The sequence below is a fragment of the Pempheris klunzingeri genome, chromosome 20 (assembly GCF_042242105.1).
Source record: "Pempheris klunzingeri isolate RE-2024b chromosome 20, fPemKlu1.hap1, whole genome shotgun sequence".
Taxonomy (NCBI): domain Eukaryota; kingdom Metazoa; phylum Chordata; class Actinopteri; order Acropomatiformes; family Pempheridae; genus Pempheris; species Pempheris klunzingeri.
This window is the reverse complement of record NC_092031.1, coordinates 6,206,555-6,228,242: the sequence shown is the minus strand read 5'-3', so window position 1 is coordinate 6,228,242 and position 21,688 is coordinate 6,206,555. Positions and strand designations below refer to the sequence as shown.

The following is a 21,688-nucleotide window of genomic DNA, read 5'->3' as shown; positions in this document are numbered from 1 at the left end:
ACTTTACACTGTGATACTTTGATCACAACATTAATTTTTGTTAAGTTTTAGTGCAGCAGAGAAGTAATATGTGCAATTATTATTAAGAATAAACAAAAGGAGGAAGATTGCACAGCAGCGGCATGAGTCAAACGGATCTGTGCGCAAAGACGTGCAGTGAACTACACACGTTTCCACTGTGAGGAGGACAGTATTGTCTTGGAAAGTTACCTTATACACATCAGAAAGCCCTGCAGTGACACAGGGCATCAAAAAATTGAGTTTAACTCTTGTTGATCCTTTCCACGGAAATCTTTAGTAAAAGGCGAAAGATTTATGCGATTTGAAAAGAATCAAGAGTAATCTACTTTCAAAGCAATCTCAGAGACCGATCCCTTCAGCAGGGACATGTACCTCACAACCGGTGTGCCGTTAACACCACTTATTAAACTGGACATCAGACTGATGCAGACTCGTTAGCAGAGCTGATAAGTGTGAACTTTACACTGTGATACTTTGATCACAACATTAATTTTTGTTAAGTTTTAGTGCAGCAGAGAAGTAATGTGTGCAATTATTATTAAGAATAAACAAAAGGAGGAAGATTGCACAGCAGCGGCATGAGTCAAACGGATCTGTGCGCAAAGACGTGCAGTGAACTACACACGTTTCCACTGTGCGAAGGACAGTATTGTCTTGGAAAGTTACCTTAAACACATCAGAAAGCCCTGCAGTGACACAGGGCATCAAAAAATTGAGTTCAACTCTTGTTGATCCTTTCCACGGAAATCTTTAGTAAAAGGCGAAAGATTTGGACGATTTAAAAAAGAATCAAGAGTAATCTACTTTCAAGGTAATCTCAGAGGCCGATCCCTTCAGCAGGGACATGTACCTGACCACCGGTGTGAATTCGATGCCACTTAATGAAGCAGAGATCAAAGTCATGCGGACTCTTTAGCAGAGTTGACAAGTGTGAACTTTACACTGTTTCACTGTGATACTTTGATCACAACTTTAATCTTGTCCTAACCCAAATCATTGATACTCTATAACTAACGATGCCACATTTCAGGTTGCACTGACGTATGAAATGGTACAAACTTCGAACTGGGCATGGTTGCCTCCTTGTGAAGAAGAACAAATATCAACCTCACCAAAGATCATCAACTCATTACCATGCCACAATCACCATATGGACATAAGCTACAGTCTACATATTTTTGTTATACATAACAAGAAAGCCCCACTTCAAGCAGGGCATCAAAAAATTGAGTTCAACTCTTGTTGATCCTTTCCACGGAAATCTTTAGTAAAAGGCGAAAGATTTATACGATTTGAAAAGAATCAAGAGTAATCTACTTTCAAAGTAATCTCAGAGGCCGATCCCTTCAGCAGGGACATGTACCTCACCACCGGTGTGAATTCGATGCCACTTATTAAACTGGACATCAGACTGATGCAGACTCGTTAGCAGAGCTGATAAGTGTGAACTTTACACTGTGATACTTTGATCACAACATTAATTTTTGTTAAGTTTTAGTGCAGCAGAGAAGTAATGTGTGCAATTATTATTAAGAATAAACAAAAGGAGGAAGATTGCACAGCAGCGGCATGAGTCAAACGGATCTGTGCGCAAAGACGTGCAGTGAACTACACACGTTTCCACTGTGCGAAGGACAGTATTGTCTTGGAAAGTTACCTTAAACACATCAGAAAGCCCTGCAGTGACACAGGGCATCAAAAAATTGCGTTCAACTCTTGTTGATCCTTTCCACGGAAATCTTTAGTAAAAGGCGAAAGATTTATGCGATTTGAAAAGAATCAAGAGTAATCTACTTTCAAAGCAATCTCAGAGACCGATCCCTTCAGCAGGGACATGTACCTCACAACCGGTGTGCCGTTAACACCACTTATTAAACTGGACATCAGACTGATGCAGACTCGTTAGCAGAGCTGATAAGTGTGAACTTTACACTGTGATACTTTGATCACAACATTAATTTTTGTTAAGTTTTAGTGCAGCAGAGAAGTAATGTGTGCAATTATTATTAAGAATAAACAAAAGGAGGAAGATTGCACAGCAGCGGCATGAGTCAAACGGATCTGTGCGCAAAGACGTGCAGTGAACTACACACGTTTCCACTGTGCGAAGGACAGTATTGTCTTGGAAAGTTACCTTAAACACATCAGAAAGCCCTGCAGTGACACAGGGCATCAAAAAATTGAGTTCAACTCTTGTTGATCCTTTCCACGGAAATCTTTAGTAAAAGGCGAAAGATTTGTACGATTTGAAAAGAATCAAGAGTAATCTACTTTCAAGGTAATCTCAGAGGCCGATCCCTTCAGCAGGGACATGTACCTGACCACCGGTGTGAATTCGATGCCACTTAATGAAGCAGAGATCAAAGTCATGCGGACTCTTTAGCAGAGTTGACAAGTGTGAACTTTACACTGTTTCACTGTGATACTTTGATCACAACTTTAATCTTGTCCTAACCCAAATCATTGATACTCTATAACTAACGATGCCACATTTCAGGTTGCACTGACGTATGAAATGGTACAAACTTCGAACTGGGCATGGTTGCCTCCTTGTGAAGAAGAACAAATATCAACCTCACCAAAGATCATCAACTCATTACCATGCCACAATCACCATATGGACATAAGCTACAGTCTACATATTTTTGTTATACATAACAAGAAAGCCCCACTTCAAGCAGGGCATCAAAAAATTGAGTTCAACTCTTGTTGATCCTTTCCACGGAAATCTTTAGTAAAAGGCGAAAGATTTATACGATTTGAAAAGAATCAAGAGTAATCTACTTTCAAAGTAATCTCAGAGGCCGATCCCTTCAGCAGGGACATGTACCTCACCACCGGTGTGAATTCGATGCCACTTATTAAACTGGACATCAGACTGATGCAGACTCGTTAGCAGAGCTGATAAGTGTGAACTTTACACTGTGATACTTTGATCACAACATTAATTTTTGTTAAGTTTTAGTGCAGCAGAGAAGTAATGTGTGCAATTATTATTAAGAATAAACAAAAGGAGGAAGATTGCACAGCAGCGGCATGAGTCAAACGGATCTGTGCGCAAAGACGTGCAGTGAACTACACACGTTTCCACTGTGCGAAGGACAGTATTGTCTTGGAAAGTTACCTTAAACACATCAGAAAGCCCTGCAGTGACACAGGGCATCAAAAAATTGCGTTCAACTCTTGTTGATCCTTTCCACGGAAATCTTTAGTAAAAGGCGAAAGATTTATACGATTTGAAAAGAATCAAGAGTAATCTACTTTCAAGGTAATCTCAGAGGCCAATCCCTTCAGCAGGGACATGTACCTGACCACCGGTGTGAATTCGATGCCACTTAATGAAGCAGAGATCAAAGTCATGCGGACTCTTTAGCAGAGTTGACAAGTGTGAACTTTACACTGTTTCACTGTGATACTTTGATCACAACTTTAATCTTGTCCTAACCCAAATCATTGATACTCTATAACTAACGATGCCACATTTCAGGTTGCACTGACGTATGAAATGGTACAAACTTCGAACTGGGCATGGTTGCCTCCTTGTGAAGAAGAACAAATATCAACCTCACCAAAGATCATCAACTCATTACCATGCCACAATCACCATATGGACATAAGCTACAGTCTACATATTTTTGTTATACATAACAAGAAAGCCCCACTTCAAGCAGGGCATCAAAAAATTGAGTTCAACTCTTGTTGATCCTTTCCACAGAAATCTTTAGTAAAAGGCGAAAGATTTATACGATTTGAAAAGAATCAAGAGTAATCTACTTTCAAAGTAATCTCAGAGGCCGATCCCTTCAGCAGGGACATGTACCTCACCACCGGTGTGAATTCGATGCCACTTATTAAACTGGACATCAGACTGATGCAGACTCGTTAGCAGAGCTGATAAGTGTGAACTTTACACTGTGATACTTTGATCACAACATTAATTTTTGTTAAGTTTTAGTGCAGCAGAGAAGTAATGTGTGCAATTATTATTAAGAATAAACAAAAGGAGGAAGATTGCACAGCAGCGGCATGTGTCAAACGGATCTGTGCGCAAAGACGTGCAGTGAACTACACACGTTTCCACTGTGAGGAGGACAGTATTGTCTTGGAAAGTTACCTTATACACATCAGAAAGCCCTGCAGTGACACAGGGCATCAAAAAATTGAGTTCAACTCTTGTTGATCCTTTCCACGGAAATCTTTAGTAAAAGGCGAAAGATTTATGCAATTTGAAAAGAATCAAGAGTAGTCTACTTTCAAAGCAATCTCAGAGACCGATCCCTTCAGCAGGGACATGTACCTCACAACCGGTGTGCCGTTAACACCACTTATTAAACTGGACATCAGACTGATGCAGACTCGTTAGCAGAGCTGATAAGTGTGAACTTTACACTGTGATACTTTGATCACAACATTAATTTTTGTTAAGTTTTAGTGCAGCAGAGAAGTAATGTGTGCAATTATTATTAAGAATAAACAAAAGGAGGAAGATTGCACAGCAGCGGCATGAGTCAAACGGATCTGTGCGCAAAGACGTGCAGTGAACTACACACGTTTCCACTGTGCGAAGGACAGTATTGTCTTGGAAAGTTACCTTAAACACATCAGAAAGCCCTGCAGTGACACAGGGCATCAAAAAATTGAGTTCAACTCTTGTTGATCTTTTCCACAGAAAGCTTTAGTAAAAGGCGAAAGATTTATACGATTTGAAAAGAATCAAGAGTAATCTACTTTCAAGGTCATCTCTGTCATCACTGTGCGAAGGACAGTATTGTCTTGGAAAGTTACTTTAAACACATCAGACAGCCCTGCAGTGACACAGGGCATCAAAAAATTGAAAGTCATTTGTTATCGTTTCCATTGTTCTGATGTGGATTTGAGTCAATGAGATGAGTTCCTGTTTGTAAAGTAGTTCAGGTAAACACACACCAGGTAGTTTAGTACAATTATGCATTCACATTTTTATCATGTCCTCATTTTAATTTATTTATATATAAATATATATATCATTTATTCTTTTCATATTTTCACATATCAAAATTTCACACTAAAGTTATTTTGCATGGAAGTTATCTGTAGCCTGCGTAGTTTTTATTGTGCCACAAAGTTTTTTAGGTGAAGGGAAAATTCTAAATAGTGATCTCACTGTCAAAGCATGTTGGTATGACACCATCTTACGGAATGATTACACTGAAAACACAAGCCAAATGAAATTATAATCAATATTTCAGAATAATTCATGTACAAGATGTACAGGTTTGAATTATACTGAACCAAATCTTATTTTATAACTGCTTCCAGTGATTGTTTCCTTGATAAAAACGAGTTACCCCTGGTTGACTTCTAATAAATAAATATAACGAGTCAGTCGTTTGAACGGCTCTTCTGAACGGCTCTTTGAAAGGAACGGCTCCTCAAGATCCGGCTCCCTTCAAAGAGTCATAAATCCCATCTCTGGCTACAATGCATTTATCCGTTTGTTGCACACACTGAATGAGCTGAGTCTCAGGAAGAACAGCCTGCTCTGTCCTTTCCTTCCAGTGATGAGAGTCCAATTCAGTTTATTGTTTCTTAAGGTACTTGAAGGAGATTCTCTCCACCTCCTCTCTCTGAAGGGTAACATAGACAGGGCTCCTTTTACATGTCTGACAAACTGGAGGTGAAGTTACCAAATATATATTTATATTATACATATGTAGGAAGCCCCACTGAAGCAGGGCATCAAAAAATTGAGCTAAACTCTTGTTGTTCCTCTCCACGGAAATCTTTAGTAAAAGGCGAAAGATTTATACGATCTGAAGAGAAACAAGAGTGTACTAACATCATTGACAGACAGAGATCAACCAGGTTGGCGACAACACAACTTTAAGTGGTGGTTCACAGATAATCTAATCATACTACTAATACTACTCAAACTCTGAGGGGCAAACTGTTGAAATAGAGAATCACATAAAAAATTACTGTGGGATTTTAATGTGAAAAACATGTTTATTTAGCATTGGTTAGCCGTTCATGCTATGGCGCACGGCATCATGGGATAGCGTTAAGACTTCCGGTTTATCTAGAGATTGAATTTCACGGACGTCTCCATTATTTTCATTTATTTAAAGAAATGTTCTCAGCTCTATCAGAAAAACACAACTCTACTGCCGAATACGCCGTTTGCAGCTGCGTTAGTATTCCTGCTTTTAGATAAATTACACTACATTTTCGGAAACTCCCCCCCCCCCTCTCTCTCTCTCTCACACACACACACACACACACACACCCCAGGTAGCGATGGATGAGGGATAGAGGGGTAAACGGGCCACTGAATCTTTTTAGTGCTGCAAAGACAACTGTATTAACGCCGAGAAGTAAAAGACACACAGATATTGACATTTTCATACTAGACGCCAGGTCGGACACGCCAAGTCAGAGTTCTCCATATGTTCATAGTGAAATATCTGCCTAACAGAATCCGGTAAATTAGATAAGTGTATTTTATTTTAACATATCAGGAAGCCCCGCTGATAGCAGGGCATCAAAAAATTGAGTTCAACTCTTGTTGATCCTCTCCACGGAAATCTTTAGTAAAAGGCGAAAGATTTATACGATCTGAAGAAAATCAAGAGTAATCTAACTGTCAGGATGTCTCAGAGGCCGATCCCTTCAGCAGGGACATGTACTTCACCACCGGTGTGTAGTTGACGCCACTAATTAAACCGGAGATCAGACTGATGCGGACTCGTTAGCAGAGCTGAAAAGTGTGAACTTTACATTGTTTCACTGTGATACTTTGATCACAACTTTATTGCTGTTTTCACGTTGGTGACGCAAAGCATGCTGGGAACGGAGAACTTAATTTCCTTTGTTTTCCTTTACCTTTTAAACAAAATGTTAAACAAATGTACGAGTTTAATCTGAATTTAGGTGCAGCACTGTGCATGTCCCATCACATCTTTAATCACACCGACGGTGATATTTTACTTTATTTTAGTATTAAATAATATGAGGAATGAATAAATTCGACGGTAAAAACCTTGCTCTTTTCAAGCAGAACAACGACTCCATGTGGTAACACGCCACACAAAACTTATACAGCGCCGAATAAGTACTTTATCACGGAGTAAAATCAAACTAGAAACAATAAGAGTATAGACATAAATACTGGATGTCAAAGTTTTAGACCAGCTCAAAATAGGCATTTCTTAAAATCTTATTTTGAATTTCACCATGTGTACACCTACATAAACACTACCAGGCCAAAATAAAACAGTCCAGCAGGCTCTTTAAGTTTTTGGAATACTTATTTGGCTGTTTTAAATCTTTGTTTTCTGTTGTAAATAAAAGTAAATAAGCAGAAATGAGAGATATAACAGCAACAGTTGCACACAGCTCAGTGGCGTTATTTTTTCTAACAATATGCCACAGCAACAGTCCGGATAAATCCAATAAATCCAATAATGGGGTTAATTTACCTGTTAGAAGCTAATATCCAGCTCTTCTCCTCTGTAGCTGAGTTCAATGTAAAATCATAAAAATCCACTTTCAAGCGCAGGTCACTCTCAAGCGACATCAGGGAAGTTACATTTAAGGTACAAAGCCAGTTTGAACTTGCACAGCAGCAGCTGAAGCTCCAGGTTTCTGTATTTTTGGGTGTTTTTTTCTTCTCCACGATAAAAATGTCCTGTGCGTTAATCCGCCATGATGACGACAGTGACGGTAGCTAGCTAGCTAGACTCACCTCTGACCCCTGCTTGACCTTTTGCTCACCTCAAAACTAGCAAAAAAATAAAAAAATACAAATTGCAAAATCAGAGAGATTGAAACGCCATTTTCACCTGATCGATTTAAAATGTGCGCTTTGAAGTTGAGTTCATACATTTTGATTGATTTATGGGCCTCTTAGGTGTTACACCTTGTTCTGTCACCCGTCAAATTCAGTGACCTGAGCAGGAATTATGACCTTTCCGGGACTCCGTAAATTTCACAACGTCACTGTATGTTTTTATTTATCAACACTTTATTTTGATAACTTTCGGTAAAAATTGGTGCCCGGTAATGTTGAACTATTCACAACCCTGTAAGCACCATTTAATGCTTGATTAAAGATAATTATCACATACAATGTTAATTTTTCATTTTATTGTGCAGTGAAACTTGTTTTCATCTGTACATATGACGATAAAACGACTGAATTGAATTGATTTCTTCTAATTTTCAGAGCTTAAACCACATTGACACACATACATCAATAAAGAAATGCATGTTAAATAAAATTAGGCTATATTAAATCAGCCCTGCCTCATCTGTTTCTGGGTCTCTTATATCATATTGACATCGGCTAATATGTCTTTTCTTGATGAAATAAATAAAAATAATAAGCAAAACAATGAGAGTTGGCATCAGCAATAAGGAAAGGAGTACAGATAGGCCCACGCACGATTGGTGGATATTTTATTTTTGTTGTTGTTTGTTGTTACAGAAGTATCTAAGAGGTAGAAGAATTAAAGATAAGTTAGTATAAAGATCACCAGAGAGCATGTGCTGGTTAATTTTTTACAAGCTATGCTGCATATTTACATCTTTGTTTCCTCCCCATTTTCTTTTAGTTGAACTTGGTTTTATTCTCTCATGTTTCTTATTTCTATCCATCACTGTCACCATGAACATACGATTTTACTCATTCCTGTGTGACCTCTGGCTGGGAGCATCACCACCTGGATGGGCAGCAGCACCAAACAGGACTTCTTGGCCCTGAGGAGGGTGGTCCGCTCGGCTGAGTGCACCATCAGAACCACCTTCCCCAACCTGCAGGACATTTACCAGCAGCGCTAATAATCATAATAATGCATTTTATTTATAATGCACTTTATATCTGACAGTACCGATCTCAAAGTGCGCTGCAGGTCCAAGGCCAGGAAGATTGCGAGGGAGCCCACCCACCCCAGTCACAGTCAGGTCGGCGTTAACACAGAGAGGATGAGGAGGAGCTTCTTTCCTCAGGCCGACCACCTGCTGAACCTGGAACAATAGACTTCATGGACAATCTATTCACAACCTGCAATATTCTGTCATGCTTGTATATACATCCACATATTTTGCAGTTTTAGACTTTTTGATTAATTGATTTATTTATCTCTATCTTTATGTGTGTGTGTGTGTGTATATATATATATATATATATATATATATATTTCTCTTTGTGTTTCTACTCTTATTGTTTCACTTTGTGTGTTTATTTTATACTTTATTTTCATTTTATTATTGTTTCAGTCTGGAACAGGCACTCAGAACATTTCACTGCGCATTATACTGTGTATAACTGTGTATGTGACAAATAAAGGTCTTATCTTACCTGAAGCAGAATAAATGTAGACAAAATTGTTTGTAGTCATAGCTCTAATAAATCAGCAGGTGGCGCTGTTTTCTTCTTTCACTTTAAGGAGATCTCCTGACAAACTGCTTTTCTGAGGTACATCTCACACTGTTGCACATCCAGCTGAGTTAATTATGTTGAGTTTCCAGTTTGAAGTTTGAATGCACTGAAATATTTCCATTAAAATTCAGCATTGTCCTCCTAATCCATTTACTGAGTCTGGTCCTGTCCCCGAGTGACACCACTGTGTCATAAAATGTTCTTCAGCTTTTTGTCCGTCCGAACACACCTTGCTCGTTGGCTCCGCTCTCTATCTATCTCTATCTGTTATCTATGATGGTGCGTGACAATGAGACGGGTAAAGATTAAGTGGTTTGTCAGCACCAGGAGCTAAACTGACATTTATCAGCTGGACGTTACAGCGCAGCTCAAAGGATCCAAACACAGAGCGAAGAATAGGAGGCAGCAGGAGGAAGTTTGTTTTAAAGTTTGTTTTAAAGATGGAGAGGAGTCAGCAGACAGGCTGGTCAGGATCCGGCATGAATGGCAGGTGTGTTGGCTTAAGGGAGGTGACGAGCACACACACACACACACACACACACACACACACACACACACACACACACACACACACACAGACCAACAGGGGATACAAAAGGTGAAGGAAACACACAGAAACATGAGGGCAGATACAGAGACATGGCAGTGACCTTGAACCACAACAAATCATCAAATGGAATAAAATATTTCACTTTCTTTATTTGAACCAAACTATCAACCCAATATCTTTTGGAATTTCTTCATTCACACATTTTTAAAAGACGTTTTATGACAAATCAAAGTATTTACTGTAGTTTCTTTACATATTGTTGTATCTGAAACAGTTGGAAGAAATATCAAATTATTAGCCCAGTCTTATATGGTTGGAGACCTGAGCTATTATCTCAGAATTGGCTCCAATTAATCAGCTAATCAACATAAAGTATTATTTGTATTTGGGGAAACTGTGCATTGGCTTGTAGCCTACAATATCATTTCTTTAGAAGTATCCAAGCCCAATGATGTGTACTGTTTTCCTCATTCCATCAGACTTTGTTCACTGGAGTGCATCAAATTAATATTATCACAGGTGACTGAGGTCTTGAGCACAGTGTACTTTGTCAGACATAATCGTCACGCAAACATGCGCTGACCATGACTTTGACGGCAGGGAAACAGAGACATCATGAAAAAAAAACTAAAGCCTTCACAGCCTCTATTGTCTCTGTTATGCATGACTAGGTCTATAGTAACACTGACAAAAGGCATCTACAGCATGAATCTTGGCAAAACTGGTTTCAGCAGCCTGGTGTCTGTTGAATCTTGACACATTTCACTGTGTGAGTTTTGTAATTTTCCAACAGTGGCTTCTTCTGTGCTGTGAACTTTAGTCTCTGCATGTCAAGATGAGGGAAGAAATATTCACTGCCTTTATTTAAATATGAAGATAATCCATTACAAAACGTCCTCTGATTTTCTCACGTCAAAGTACTTCAGTATGATCGGAAATATCACATTTTTTATAACAGTGTTACATTATTATAAAAATATGACTAGATTACTATTATTGGACGGAATATAAACAGCATTTAACTGGTTTAGGAGGAATAATATTTTTTCTATTTTATATCCTGTTGGATAGTTTAATCTGTAACAATGTGCCATCATTTAAAAGTTGATGTTTTTTGCGTGTTAAATCACAATCAGCATAGCTGCTACATGTCAAACAAATAGTGGAGTAAAAAGTGTAACTTCCTGCTGGGTTGTAGTGAAGAAAAAGTGTAAAGTAGCAGAAAATGGTGCAAACATGGTTGTTAATTAACTGCAACTACTGGTATGTTTTGCTAAAATTGAAAGTTATCATTCCTAAATTCTATTTAGTGTTTGTGGTGTGAGTAAACACATTAGGCCTGCACCGCAAATGTTCTGCTCTAACAAGAACAAGAACATGACATGTACCACATTGTTCTACTAGAATATAAATAACCTCTGTCAATGAAAAATGACACTTTCTTGGCAGCCTTCTCCGTGATGTGTGAAGGCATGAAACTTGTTTTTCCTGATTAGTAACTTGCAATAACTGCATATCTTTGTGTCAACTGTACTGACCAGTGCCACACAAGTACATTTTGTGTTGTGTCATGTGAAGAACACAACAACAAAGAGGAGGAAATATTTGTATCCCATAAACTTTAAAACAAAAATAACAAAATAAAATAATAAAAAATATCTCATACATATACATACAGCACATTGGCATCATTCCCAGAATGTGGAACACAGTGATGCACATAGTATCTTACATGCAGGTACATCAAGTGCATTAAACTATCCCACAATTTCACATAAATAAATATTACCACAATCTTTTTTCACAACTCAAAATACAGACTCCACTAGAAGGGGCATGAATCATGAATATATAAAGAGAGCTGGATACAGCGTTGGAGGCTGGTTCACTGGAATGGTTCATTCATTCCAATGAAAGTTGCTCAGTGGCGATGAGGCCATAAAAGTACCAGGATCTCCCGCATTGTTGGACCCATAGAGCATGTGTACTTGCGTCTCGAGCCTCCTGAACCAGCTAACTACCAGTTAGCCCTCCACTAACTTGAATAGAGATGAAATGCTTTAATCATGTCTTTTTGCCTTTTTGAGAATTTTCTACTTCCATGTCAGACCAGCACTGAAAAAAGTGGCATAAACCAGATCATGGCCTACATTTATCGTACACTCAGTCTAACCAGTCAGTCACACATTGTCTCACACAGTTCGATTCGAATAAGAGAAGGATTAAAAAAAAGAACAAACACATTATGACCAAGGTTATTGAGTCCATTACTGCTGCTTTTAGTGTATCAGAGTTGCTTCTGCTTCTCTGTCCCTGTATCTGTGTCCTTTCCTTGATAAAGCTGAAGTACTTTGCTGTCGTGGAGCTTTTTCCATGTATTTTTCTCCAGATTATAGTCATGGTTGATGTAGAAAACGACATGGGTTTTAGCATACCTCTGAACATAGTAGTTAGAGTATTTTTTGTAGTCCTCAGTCATGAATCCATATGCATCCACCTGAAAAACAAAGAACAGGGAAGACTGAGAAGATTGAGGATAATTCACACCAAGAAAAGAAAAGATTGGATCGATACCACTCTGGACAAAAAAATTTGCAGCTATAGCTAGTAGACAGTTAGCTTAGCTCAGCATAAAACAGGGGGAAAGAGCTAGCTCTGTCTGCCAGTATCTCCAAAACTCACTAATAAACACATTATGTCTCACCTGAAATTCACCTGAAACATCAATTTGTGATTTTACAAGGAGTTTTATTTTGGACTATTTAATAAATCACTGCATCCGGTAAATAAACAGTCCCACACAAAATCCCCAGTACAACCACAATCTGTTAATTTTACTCTTGATGGTTAAACAAAATGTAGCCTGAAATAGTTAGCATTAGAGATGCCGGTAGGCTACAATGCCAATGTTTCCTGAATTTTTGCTAAGCTACGCTACAGCTACATATTTAATGGATAGGGTCAGATTGAGGGGTGCTGGTTTCAGGTTTTCACACAGGGAGGCATGAAACAGAGGTAAAAATACAACACACTGCTGATCCTTATTGTCTTCCATCCAGACACTACGAGACACACCAACACAAAAACAACAACCAAAAGCAACTAACTGCCTTACATACCCTCCATCTGCAGGTAATTAGGCGGACAAAACCACTTAGGTGGGACCACAACCACACGACAAACTATTTACATAAATATACATTCGTATCAGTAACCGATGACGTATACACCCAAATCATCACTTATCAGCCTTGTTTGCCTCTTAAGCAGGTGACCAGACACACATTTTGCCTCTGACTGTGGAGACAACCAGGAGGAGCTGAGTACTTGACTGGCTGTTTGAGCCAGCTTGGTACCGATTAATGAAACAGGGTGGGAAGCACAAAAGACGACGCCCTGAACAGTGATTTGGATTTATTTTCTCACCGCAGGCAGGACGACCAGTTCCCGTGTTCATACTCAACCCCCATCTGGAGCTTCCCCAGCAAAGAAACACACCACTGAGCGTGTGACTGTCAAATATCACATAAATCCACATGAACCACATATGCTAATAAAACCACTGTTCTCCATAACAGACAGACATCAGACTGGCATCAATCTTCTCTTCTAACTTCATGATCAATTCAGAGTTTAAGTCTATATAAATGATTGTATACTGCATACTTCATGTTTACAGAGGCGTGGATCCCTATAGATGTCATGTGGACAAGTTTAAGTGACATTAACTCACAGTATCACACGTCTGCAGAGCCAGGAAGAGAGCGAATGCCCCGTTGGTTGGTCTGACTATCGCCCAGTGTTTCGTATTCAGATTACGAGACCTTAAGAACCTGTGAACAGTGTGAAATGAGCATAAACATACATGAAAAATCACTCTTTTACTTGTAGGGTTTGGGTTTTTGCTTACTGCTACTATTTATTTTCATTTTTTAACATTTCTAACTCTGTTTTAGGAAACACTTTTGGCTGCATTTCAAAATGAAAAGTGCTATACAAATAAAAAATCTATAATTGTAAAACACAGAAAGTAAAACTGTTGTGGTGGGAAAATGAAAAGAGGTGGACCTGTTCCGCACGTATCGGAGGAAATCCTGGTGCAGAACATAGAAGCGACTCTCATTGAACTGCCCGCCATAGTACGTCCTTGGCCTGGTGGGTTAAAATACAAAAGTCAGTGGGATGATGAAGAATGACATGATGGTTTCTGTCGGTTGCATTGTGGTCATTGTTGCATTGAGTGACAGGAGCTAATCTGCTGGGGTTATTGTTGTCAGCTGTTAATATACAGATGAATGTCGGCCTTGTCAGCACACTTGGATTCAAACTGCAGCTTGAAAAAGTCGGTGAATGATCCACCCTATTGAGTCTGAAGAGCCACTTTAGACATTTTTAGAGACACAGTTTAGAGAACAAAACTTTATTTTATACAGTATATTGGTTGCTTTCTTTCTTTCCTTCCTTTTATAAATGGCTAACATTTATCTATATTTACAATATGTAAATAAAGCAATCATTTTGCTATAATGCAAAGGCAGTCAAAAAGTAAAGAAATCATATTGAACTACACAAATAAAGGACAATTTCAAATTCATTTAAGTTTTTAAATGTATCATTTGAAAGCAACCTTAAATAATCAATATGTTATAGCTTTTTTTAACATGTATCAACTATGTAACTTTAACTTAACACCTAAAAAGGCTGTAATGATTACATTCCAGACTCCATATGACACAACAGGTAACATAATAAGAGTAATTACATTGATAAAATATAAGGTGAAGGTGAGCAGGGAACAATGTTGCACAGCCAATTTATTAAAAGACACTGTGGGTTGTAGCATTTCAAAATGTCCAGTGTTTGAGTTTTACTTCTATACGGCAGAAGTATGTTGCCTTCTGACCTTCTGGCCACGCCACAAAGGAGTGTACACTGTTTCTTATGAATGTTCAACATGACTTATAACCTCCATAAAGTGTGATAACTGATGCCTGCAGCTCTTGTTACATTGATTTAGAAACTTAAACATAAAATACCTTTAAAAATAAATAAAGATATGTGGCTATGGACTGTTTCCATAAATATGGTGACCTGCTGACATATTTCCAGGCCCAAACCAAAATGTTCCAGCACTAGATGTACTGTATATGTGTTTTTGTGTTTGTGAATGCATGTTAACATCTACTAATAATATCCAGAGAGCTGATATTCACCGTTTGTTTCGATATGGGCCAGCAGAGACCCTTTCGTCTTTGAGAAGACCCTCGAGCCAATTGAAATCCCTCATCCCCTCTGGAATCAGCACATATTTTATACCCTGCCAAAAAGTAGAGGATGACAGATGAATGTGTGGGGTATAAACCGTTATACTAATGCACTAATGTCAGTTGAGTTTAAGTACCTCATCATTAGGGGCACCTCTGTATCCGTACTTCCTGAACATATATGGCGACGAATTGATGGAATGGGCCGTGTGAACATACACCGATGTTCTGTTTCCGACATCTTCCTCGTAACCTTTAGTGACTGCAGCGTTCATCCTGCCAAATGTGAGAGTGGACGCTATAAATCAACATACCGTTGAATTTTCAGTAGCTTAAAAACTAACCTATTATCCAAAAGGATCCAAAGCAAGTTTATTGTATAATAAATAAGCTGATTATTGACAAACGTAGCTATTGCATGAAAGTCAAATGGTTAAAAAATGTTGGAAAAGACACAAACATACAGGTTTATATACTGAGGTCAGGTAACATATTACTTATATTATATAACTTATATTACACAGTTGGGTTAAATATGGACATATGAACTTCAGTGCTTAAAGGGAAACTTTGCCACGTTTTAAGTGACAGCTCTGGTGCCAGCGAACAACAGCTTTTGTAGCAGAAGAAATCAGCTTCCCTGGTCAATATAGCACACTGAGGTATTTATTGGTTGAACTGACTTCATTTGACATTAACACTGACTGAAAATCTACATAAAATGCTGCTAAATTTCCCTTTAATATAGATAGGTGTGTTTTTTGGGCTAAATCTGGTTGGCCCATCATGGATTTTATTAAGCCCCAGAAAATAGCCCATCCTTGCATGCGGCATACCCCCAGGCCCTCCTATAGTTCCCCTCAAAATTACTCAACCCCCATTGCAGATTAGGTATATTGGCAAAATGTACAAACTTTCAGCTGTGTTCAATGAATAACTCAGGCAAGAACGATTGAAATAGCAACTAAAATTACAGGTGGTTTCTCCAATTTCAACTACTGCAGTCTCAAAATTATTCAACCACCTGACTTACAAATGAGTGCTCTAATGAAGGAGTCTATTTTGAGACTGCAGTTGAATTTGGAGAAACCACCTGTAATTTTAGTTGTGTTGAGCTATTTCAATTGTTCTTGTTTGAATAGTTCATTGAACACAGATGAAAGCATGTAACTTTTCCAAAACACCTAATTTGAATAATTTTGAGTGCAACTGTAGTTGTACATTTCTTGTCTTCACCATTTTTTTTTTACCCCTAATCTGTTTGCCTCCCTGAGTCATAATCTCAGACTCACTTCTTTCATTGGAGTGAATACTGTAGACTGCAGCTAGTCTCTTAGTCTTGGGGAAATAAAATCTGACACAGATGGAGGAAGTGAGGAGTGTGCGCCGTCTCCTTTGTAAACCATCTCCGGTCACCGTCATACCAGCCAGACAGGACAGGCTACATTTCATTGACGGACCGGATGGCTTCTTTGTGTCATGACTCAAAAGGTGTGGCGAGGCAGTTTAGGCAGGGTAGCACGTATAATCTGTCCATCATTGAATGTCAGTTTAAATGCTTGTCCGAATGAAGCAGCGAGAGGTGACGAGAATAACTGCTAAACAAGATAAACAGGTCAAAGTTGGTTGAACATTGATTGAACCCTATCACCCAATCAATTTGAGGGGGAAAAAATCAGCTTGTAGGTTTAATCCGTACAATAAGCAAAGTGCATTTATATGCAAGAGTTTCTTGGACTCTCTGCTGGGTGCCTGGAAGTCTCCTTGTGTGAGAGATAGACTGGCTGTTTCCTTCTGCTTCAGATCTTTATGGTAAACTAAGCTAACCAGCAGCTGGCTGTAGCATCATATTTAGCATACAGTCAGGAATGAAAGTGGCATCTTCTCAGCAAACTCCAGGCAAGAAACTGAATAAGCATAATAATCAAAGTGTTTAACTATTCATTTAAGTCCATAGTATGTTTTTAACTCCACAGTAAACCAGCAGAACTGGGAATTATGGCTAGAAAATGATATCCTATTTCCAACAGCTAATTGTTTTTCGAAATTTCATAATAAAGCCTGGATGACTTAAGTGGGTAAAGGGTAAAATAAATAAAACACCATACAGGGATATCCCGGTGCAAATAGGAAAAAGATCACCTCAAACATAAAGAAAAACTTACAGGGCAATGATTTAAAATTACAATAATACCCCGGGGTGGTGAGTCCTGACCTAAATCCAAAATTTTAAAAATGTTCTGTTTTCCCATATCTCCAGAGCTTGAAAGAAAAAACAAAGAAATATTGTTCTGTTATGATGTTCCCAGCTGAAAAGGACCAATCCTATCAAATAGGTTGTAATCAATCTATTTATCAAACCATGCAACATTGCAATTGGTTTTTACAGACTGTCACAACAGAAAATTATTTAAACATCCTGAAGCTGCTTCCTTGTTAGCCCACTTTGAACAAACTCAGCGCTGACATCCTCAAGCTTGACACTGACACACCTTGAAATTTATAATTGACTGAGCGTTTGCTGAGGGAGTAACTGCAACAAGAACAATGGGACAACAGAGAAAATGGACTGATAAAACAAGTAATTTGAAATACAAATTTGTTCTCCAGTGTTGATTACAATTTAAGATAACAGCGGCTGTATGAGTAACCCTGTGCTGACAGGTGGTACTGTGTGCACAGGAGGGTTATATTGGAAATGCCATCATATGATTTATGAGAAGAAGATAGCTTGCTTTAATAATCCTGAAGTTCAGTTCTTTCACTCTGTTGTTAGACACAAATCTAAAATGCACCAATGCACAAACAGGCCCTTTGGAGAGATGTCAGAGGAAGGCGGCTACCTGAGCAGTTAGCGGTTCAGTGCCTTGCTCATGGGGAGTCCACGGGCTGATCTGGCACCTGTCTAATGTCACTTCATCCATTCTACTACAGTGCAATCTCTTTGTTATATTTGTATATACTGCATAGGTTTTTTTTATTCTATTTTATATTATATTCTACTTATATAGGCACCTGTTGTTTAACTTATTGTTGCACAGTCTGCATTGACTGATTTGAGCTAGACTTGAATCAGAGACCCTCCTGATCCCAAGCCAAGTCCTACGGGGCCTATAAGCTAAGCTGCCCCTGATAAAATTGTGTGCGTCCAGTTCATGCATCCGTGCACACAAATCATGCCTACATAGGATCTCCACCATAGTTAAATATTTGTCTTGCGAAAGAATGAATAGCACTCCTGATTGCATCACTTCAGACAGATGTGAAGCAACCTATATCTTTTTATGAAGATATAGAGATAAAAACGCTACAAAAATAAAACCCCTGCAATTAATTAAGAAGTCTAAGTCTAATTATGTTTGTTTAAGTGTTTGAAAACCTTTCCACCAGGTGAGGCCTAACAAGCACAGTTGATAGGTTTGTTCTCAGCCTATTTCTTACCGGAAGACGTAATCGTGCGCATCGATCTCTTTCCCCTTTCTAGAGCCATTGAGGATCCCCCCAGTGCCCACCACAGCACACCGCACACACCCATCGCTGCCTGGAGAGAGTAGCGGCTCCTTTGGCTTTGGAATCAACTTCACTGAAGTCATCACCCCTGCAAACCAAACGCAAAAGAAAACATGCATAATGTACCACAACATGCAAACAGTTTACAACAAGAACATTTTCTGCCAAGTAAAACCCCCTTGGGATAGTGCTAAAAATAAAAAATGAATGCAGATTAATCACTCTCCATGATGCCCCTTGACCCTATACATCACTAAACATACACCTAGTCATTGTAACTTTGTAAACACGATGGAAGCAGATGGCAAAACATTGCTTGGCCCTGTGAACGGAAAATGTACATTTAAAAACGCCAAGATCGAACTGTTGGTTGAAGTACTGTTATGTACATTTTCTGCAGTACTGAATTTCCCTACTTTTGGATTACTGATGCTAACGTTAGCTGCTTATGGTGCTTCTAGATGCTTATGGTCTGCAGGTTATTTTTGGCTGTAGTGTGGTGGTACTAAATAATCTTAATTTTCTTCTCAAGGTGAATATTTATACATGTGATTAAAGGCCTGCAGTTACAGTTATAATGAATTAAATGACAGTGTGAAAACAATTAGAAAGGGGTTTTGAAATCCTTCAAAAAACCTAAATCTGCAGCTCCCCTCAGCTTTGCAGGGGCTTTTTTTAAAGTCGATTTTTGAGAGACTGTTTAGATATCCAACCCGCAACTTCACTCTCATGGCTCTAATAGTGTGGAAAGCTCTTAAAACCCATCGTACTCTACCTGCAAAAGGCAGACAGACGCAGTTAGCAACTTGATGGTGAACAAAGCGGAGCATTTAGCAGCTGCAGAGACAGATTTTAAAAGCTTTTTATATATATACACAATCTGAATACTTTTATTATTTTTTCTGGTTTATTGACCTATTTACCCTTTTAGGTGAGATTGTACAGATTTTGGGGATATGAGGCATTTAAAGATAAAGAAGATAAGGATAAAGAAATGACCAAAAATACCAATGTAGGCACAGACTTGAGTTCAAAGGGTTAATGTGCTGTGCACGTGTTCTCAACCTATTGAAACAAATCACATGCATTTAATCTGTTGGGCTTTGCATATTTGCATGTGGTTATTAAAGTCTTGTCCATATACTTCAAATCGTGTGCACTTGATCTGTTGGACTTTCCATAATCAGCGTCGCCCTTCGCCTCTTACTTATTATAGTAGACTATTTTAGTAGCTATTTTAAAAGATTTAAAAAAATTATTATTATTATTATTAGCCATAGCAACTTCATGATGTGATAATGTGTTAATTTTGTGCACACAGCTTGTTCCCTTTCACTCAGACAGCCTAAAATTCAATTACTTCAAGTTTAAGTGGATCACTGCACTTTGACTCTAATTTGACTAAATCAGCTTTTTGATATATTTTGGACTATATCTCTCCTCCTCTATTGTATATGGGAAAACAATTAGAAGCATAATTAAAAATAATGAGCAGGCTTATCCACTTTAAGTACATGCTGATTATCTACTTGCAACCACACACAATGATTAGCAAATCCAGTCTTTCCACACCTGTCTGACACAGACACATACAAACACCTACTGTCGTACTGGTAATCCATAAAACCGAAAGGATTGTTAAAATGTGAGAGCCGGTTCCACTCGCTCATGTTGATGCTGTCTTTGTGAAGAAACAGGCGTATGTTGGGGAGGAAAGCCTTCTTGAAGCTCTCATCTTCAGAGTTTCGCAGAGACTGGGCACATGTCTGAGAATGTGGGATAAAATATTTAGTTAGCAAACTATCCTAACAGAAAAAAAAAAAAACATAGAAAATGTGATTTCCACCTTGTTTGTCTGGCTAAAACAATTGGTTTAGTGTAGTTTCCATGCCGCTGAAGGTGCATCAGGGGAGAGAAGCCAAACAAGTGAAGAAATACCAGTAATTACTCAAATTAAGTTAAGCTGATAGTTAAGATAAAGGCAGATAATATCTTGTGAAAATACTGAGGAGAAAAGCAAACAGAAAATCCTTCCAGCTCACACCAAAGACACTTAACTGAGCGTCTGGCTGTGCAGACATCAGCTATGTTTACCCACTCCCACAAAGTTCATACAAATGCACTTTTTCTGTTATCTTGTCATAACATGCTTACTGTCTGTCTGGGTGGGGCATCCTGGTTATAAACATCCTCAAAATCCCACTGAGGAAGCTTCTTGAAGGATCTCCTGTAGATGACGGTAATGGGAGTCTCACCTACACCGCTGCGTGTAACGCCTCTGGATTGATTCGTTTTTAGCTTTGTCACTGGGTTTGGTTGTATGGAAACTGCAATTTTTGCTTGCTGTGCTGTGGTGAACACAGCAGGTGGTAGAGTCCCATTCCTGTTTATATCCAAGACCTGGATTTCACTGTCCGAGAACCTGTTTTCACCTCTGAATATTGTCTTTGGTGAGAACTCAGCCCTGCTGACATTTGACAAAAGAGCATTAGATGTAGCATACAAAAAAGTGACATAAATAACAAAACTGTATCTGAAGAAGAAAACAGGATTAGCTTATGATTTACCAGAAGTATTACAGATTAAAACATTTCAGTTAAGTTTGCATCTTTATCTTGACTGAATAAAAAAATACAGCGTACCTGATGTTTACTGACAAATTTCCCCATAATAAAATGAAAAGCACAATGGCAGATGAGAGCACAAGCAGGAAAGAAAAAGTCCTGGTGATTCGGAGCCCCATCCCAGAGGAATGAAAGAAGTGTTTGCCTTCAGCCAGAAAAGCTCCATGTGAAGTGTACCTGACACCTTGTCACCAGGAATGATTGGGTAGGGCTATTGCGCAGTTTACTGATACAGAAATGCACAACAAAACGGGAAGTGCACACACACACTCACTCACACACACACACACACACACACACT

The 21,688-nt window shown here is 38.7% G+C and overlaps 1 protein-coding gene and 12 non-coding genes across 13 annotated transcripts; all 13 read right to left on the bottom strand.

Annotated features, from left to right (window-relative positions):
* Positions 1-226: 226 nt before the first annotated feature.
* Positions 227-342, bottom strand: LOC139220462 (U5 spliceosomal RNA). The gene has a single exon (XR_011585810.1). It is a non-coding gene; the product is annotated as a U5 spliceosomal RNA (small nuclear RNA).
* A 361-nt stretch (positions 343-703) lies between these two features.
* LOC139220452 (U5 spliceosomal RNA) lies at positions 704-820 on the bottom strand. The gene has a single exon (XR_011585800.1). It is a non-coding gene; the product is annotated as a U5 spliceosomal RNA (small nuclear RNA).
* A 398-nt stretch (positions 821-1,218) lies between these two features.
* Positions 1,219-1,333, bottom strand: LOC139220501 (U5 spliceosomal RNA). Its single transcript, XR_011585849.1, has one exon. It is a non-coding gene; the product is annotated as a U5 spliceosomal RNA (small nuclear RNA).
* Positions 1,334-1,694: 361 nt separating this feature from the next.
* Positions 1,695-1,810, bottom strand: LOC139220488 (U5 spliceosomal RNA). The gene has a single exon (XR_011585836.1). It is a non-coding gene; the product is annotated as a U5 spliceosomal RNA (small nuclear RNA).
* A 361-nt stretch (positions 1,811-2,171) lies between these two features.
* On the bottom strand, positions 2,172-2,287 carry LOC139220475 (U5 spliceosomal RNA). The gene has a single exon (XR_011585823.1). It is a non-coding gene; the product is annotated as a U5 spliceosomal RNA (small nuclear RNA).
* A 398-nt stretch (positions 2,288-2,685) lies between these two features.
* On the bottom strand, positions 2,686-2,800 carry LOC139220500 (U5 spliceosomal RNA). Its single transcript, XR_011585848.1, has one exon. It is a non-coding gene; the product is annotated as a U5 spliceosomal RNA (small nuclear RNA).
* A 361-nt stretch (positions 2,801-3,161) lies between these two features.
* LOC139220478 (U5 spliceosomal RNA) lies at positions 3,162-3,277 on the bottom strand. The gene has a single exon (XR_011585826.1). It is a non-coding gene; the product is annotated as a U5 spliceosomal RNA (small nuclear RNA).
* Positions 3,278-3,675: 398 nt separating this feature from the next.
* Positions 3,676-3,790, bottom strand: LOC139220447 (U5 spliceosomal RNA). Its single transcript, XR_011585795.1, has one exon. It is a non-coding gene; the product is annotated as a U5 spliceosomal RNA (small nuclear RNA).
* A 361-nt stretch (positions 3,791-4,151) lies between these two features.
* On the bottom strand, positions 4,152-4,267 carry LOC139220445 (U5 spliceosomal RNA). The gene has a single exon (XR_011585793.1). It is a non-coding gene; the product is annotated as a U5 spliceosomal RNA (small nuclear RNA).
* A 361-nt stretch (positions 4,268-4,628) lies between these two features.
* On the bottom strand, positions 4,629-4,744 carry LOC139220454 (U5 spliceosomal RNA). Its single transcript, XR_011585802.1, has one exon. It is a non-coding gene; the product is annotated as a U5 spliceosomal RNA (small nuclear RNA).
* A 975-nt stretch (positions 4,745-5,719) lies between these two features.
* LOC139220496 (U5 spliceosomal RNA) lies at positions 5,720-5,833 on the bottom strand. The gene has a single exon (XR_011585844.1). It is a non-coding gene; the product is annotated as a U5 spliceosomal RNA (small nuclear RNA).
* Positions 5,834-6,520: 687 nt separating this feature from the next.
* LOC139220499 (U5 spliceosomal RNA) lies at positions 6,521-6,635 on the bottom strand. Its single transcript, XR_011585847.1, has one exon. It is a non-coding gene; the product is annotated as a U5 spliceosomal RNA (small nuclear RNA).
* A 3,505-nt stretch (positions 6,636-10,140) lies between these two features.
* st6galnac1.1 (ST6 (alpha-N-acetyl-neuraminyl-2,3-beta-galactosyl-1,3)-N-acetylgalactosaminide alpha-2,6-sialyltransferase 1, tandem duplicate 1) lies at positions 10,141-21,569 on the bottom strand. Its single transcript, XM_070851656.1, has 9 exons — positions 21,406-21,569; positions 20,918-21,230; positions 20,367-20,529; positions 18,695-18,851; positions 15,391-15,529; positions 15,203-15,306; positions 14,058-14,141; positions 13,723-13,822; positions 10,141-12,486 (listed from the first exon to the last, which is right to left on the bottom strand). The coding sequence occupies exons 1-9, from the start codon at positions 21,504-21,506 to the stop codon at positions 12,277-12,279; spliced, it is 1,371 nt and encodes a 456-aa protein (XP_070707757.1). The 5' UTR covers positions 21,507-21,569; the 3' UTR covers positions 10,141-12,276.
* Positions 21,570-21,688: the final 119 nt, after the last annotated feature.

Excerpts from the sequence above, each read along its gene's own strand:
- st6galnac1.1 (XM_070851656.1), bottom strand. The coding sequence starts at position 21,506 with ATGGGGCTCCGAATCACCAGGACTTTTTCTTTCCTGCTTGTGCTCTCA. Across the intron at positions 21,231-21,405 it reads AATTTGTCAGTAAACATCAG|CAGGGCTGAGTTCTCACCAA; the intron begins GTACGCTGTATT and ends GTCAAATGTCAG. Across the intron at positions 12,487-13,722 it reads CTCTGCAGACGTGTGATACT|GTGGATGCATATGGATTCAT; the intron begins GTGAGTTAATGT and ends TTTGTTTTTCAG.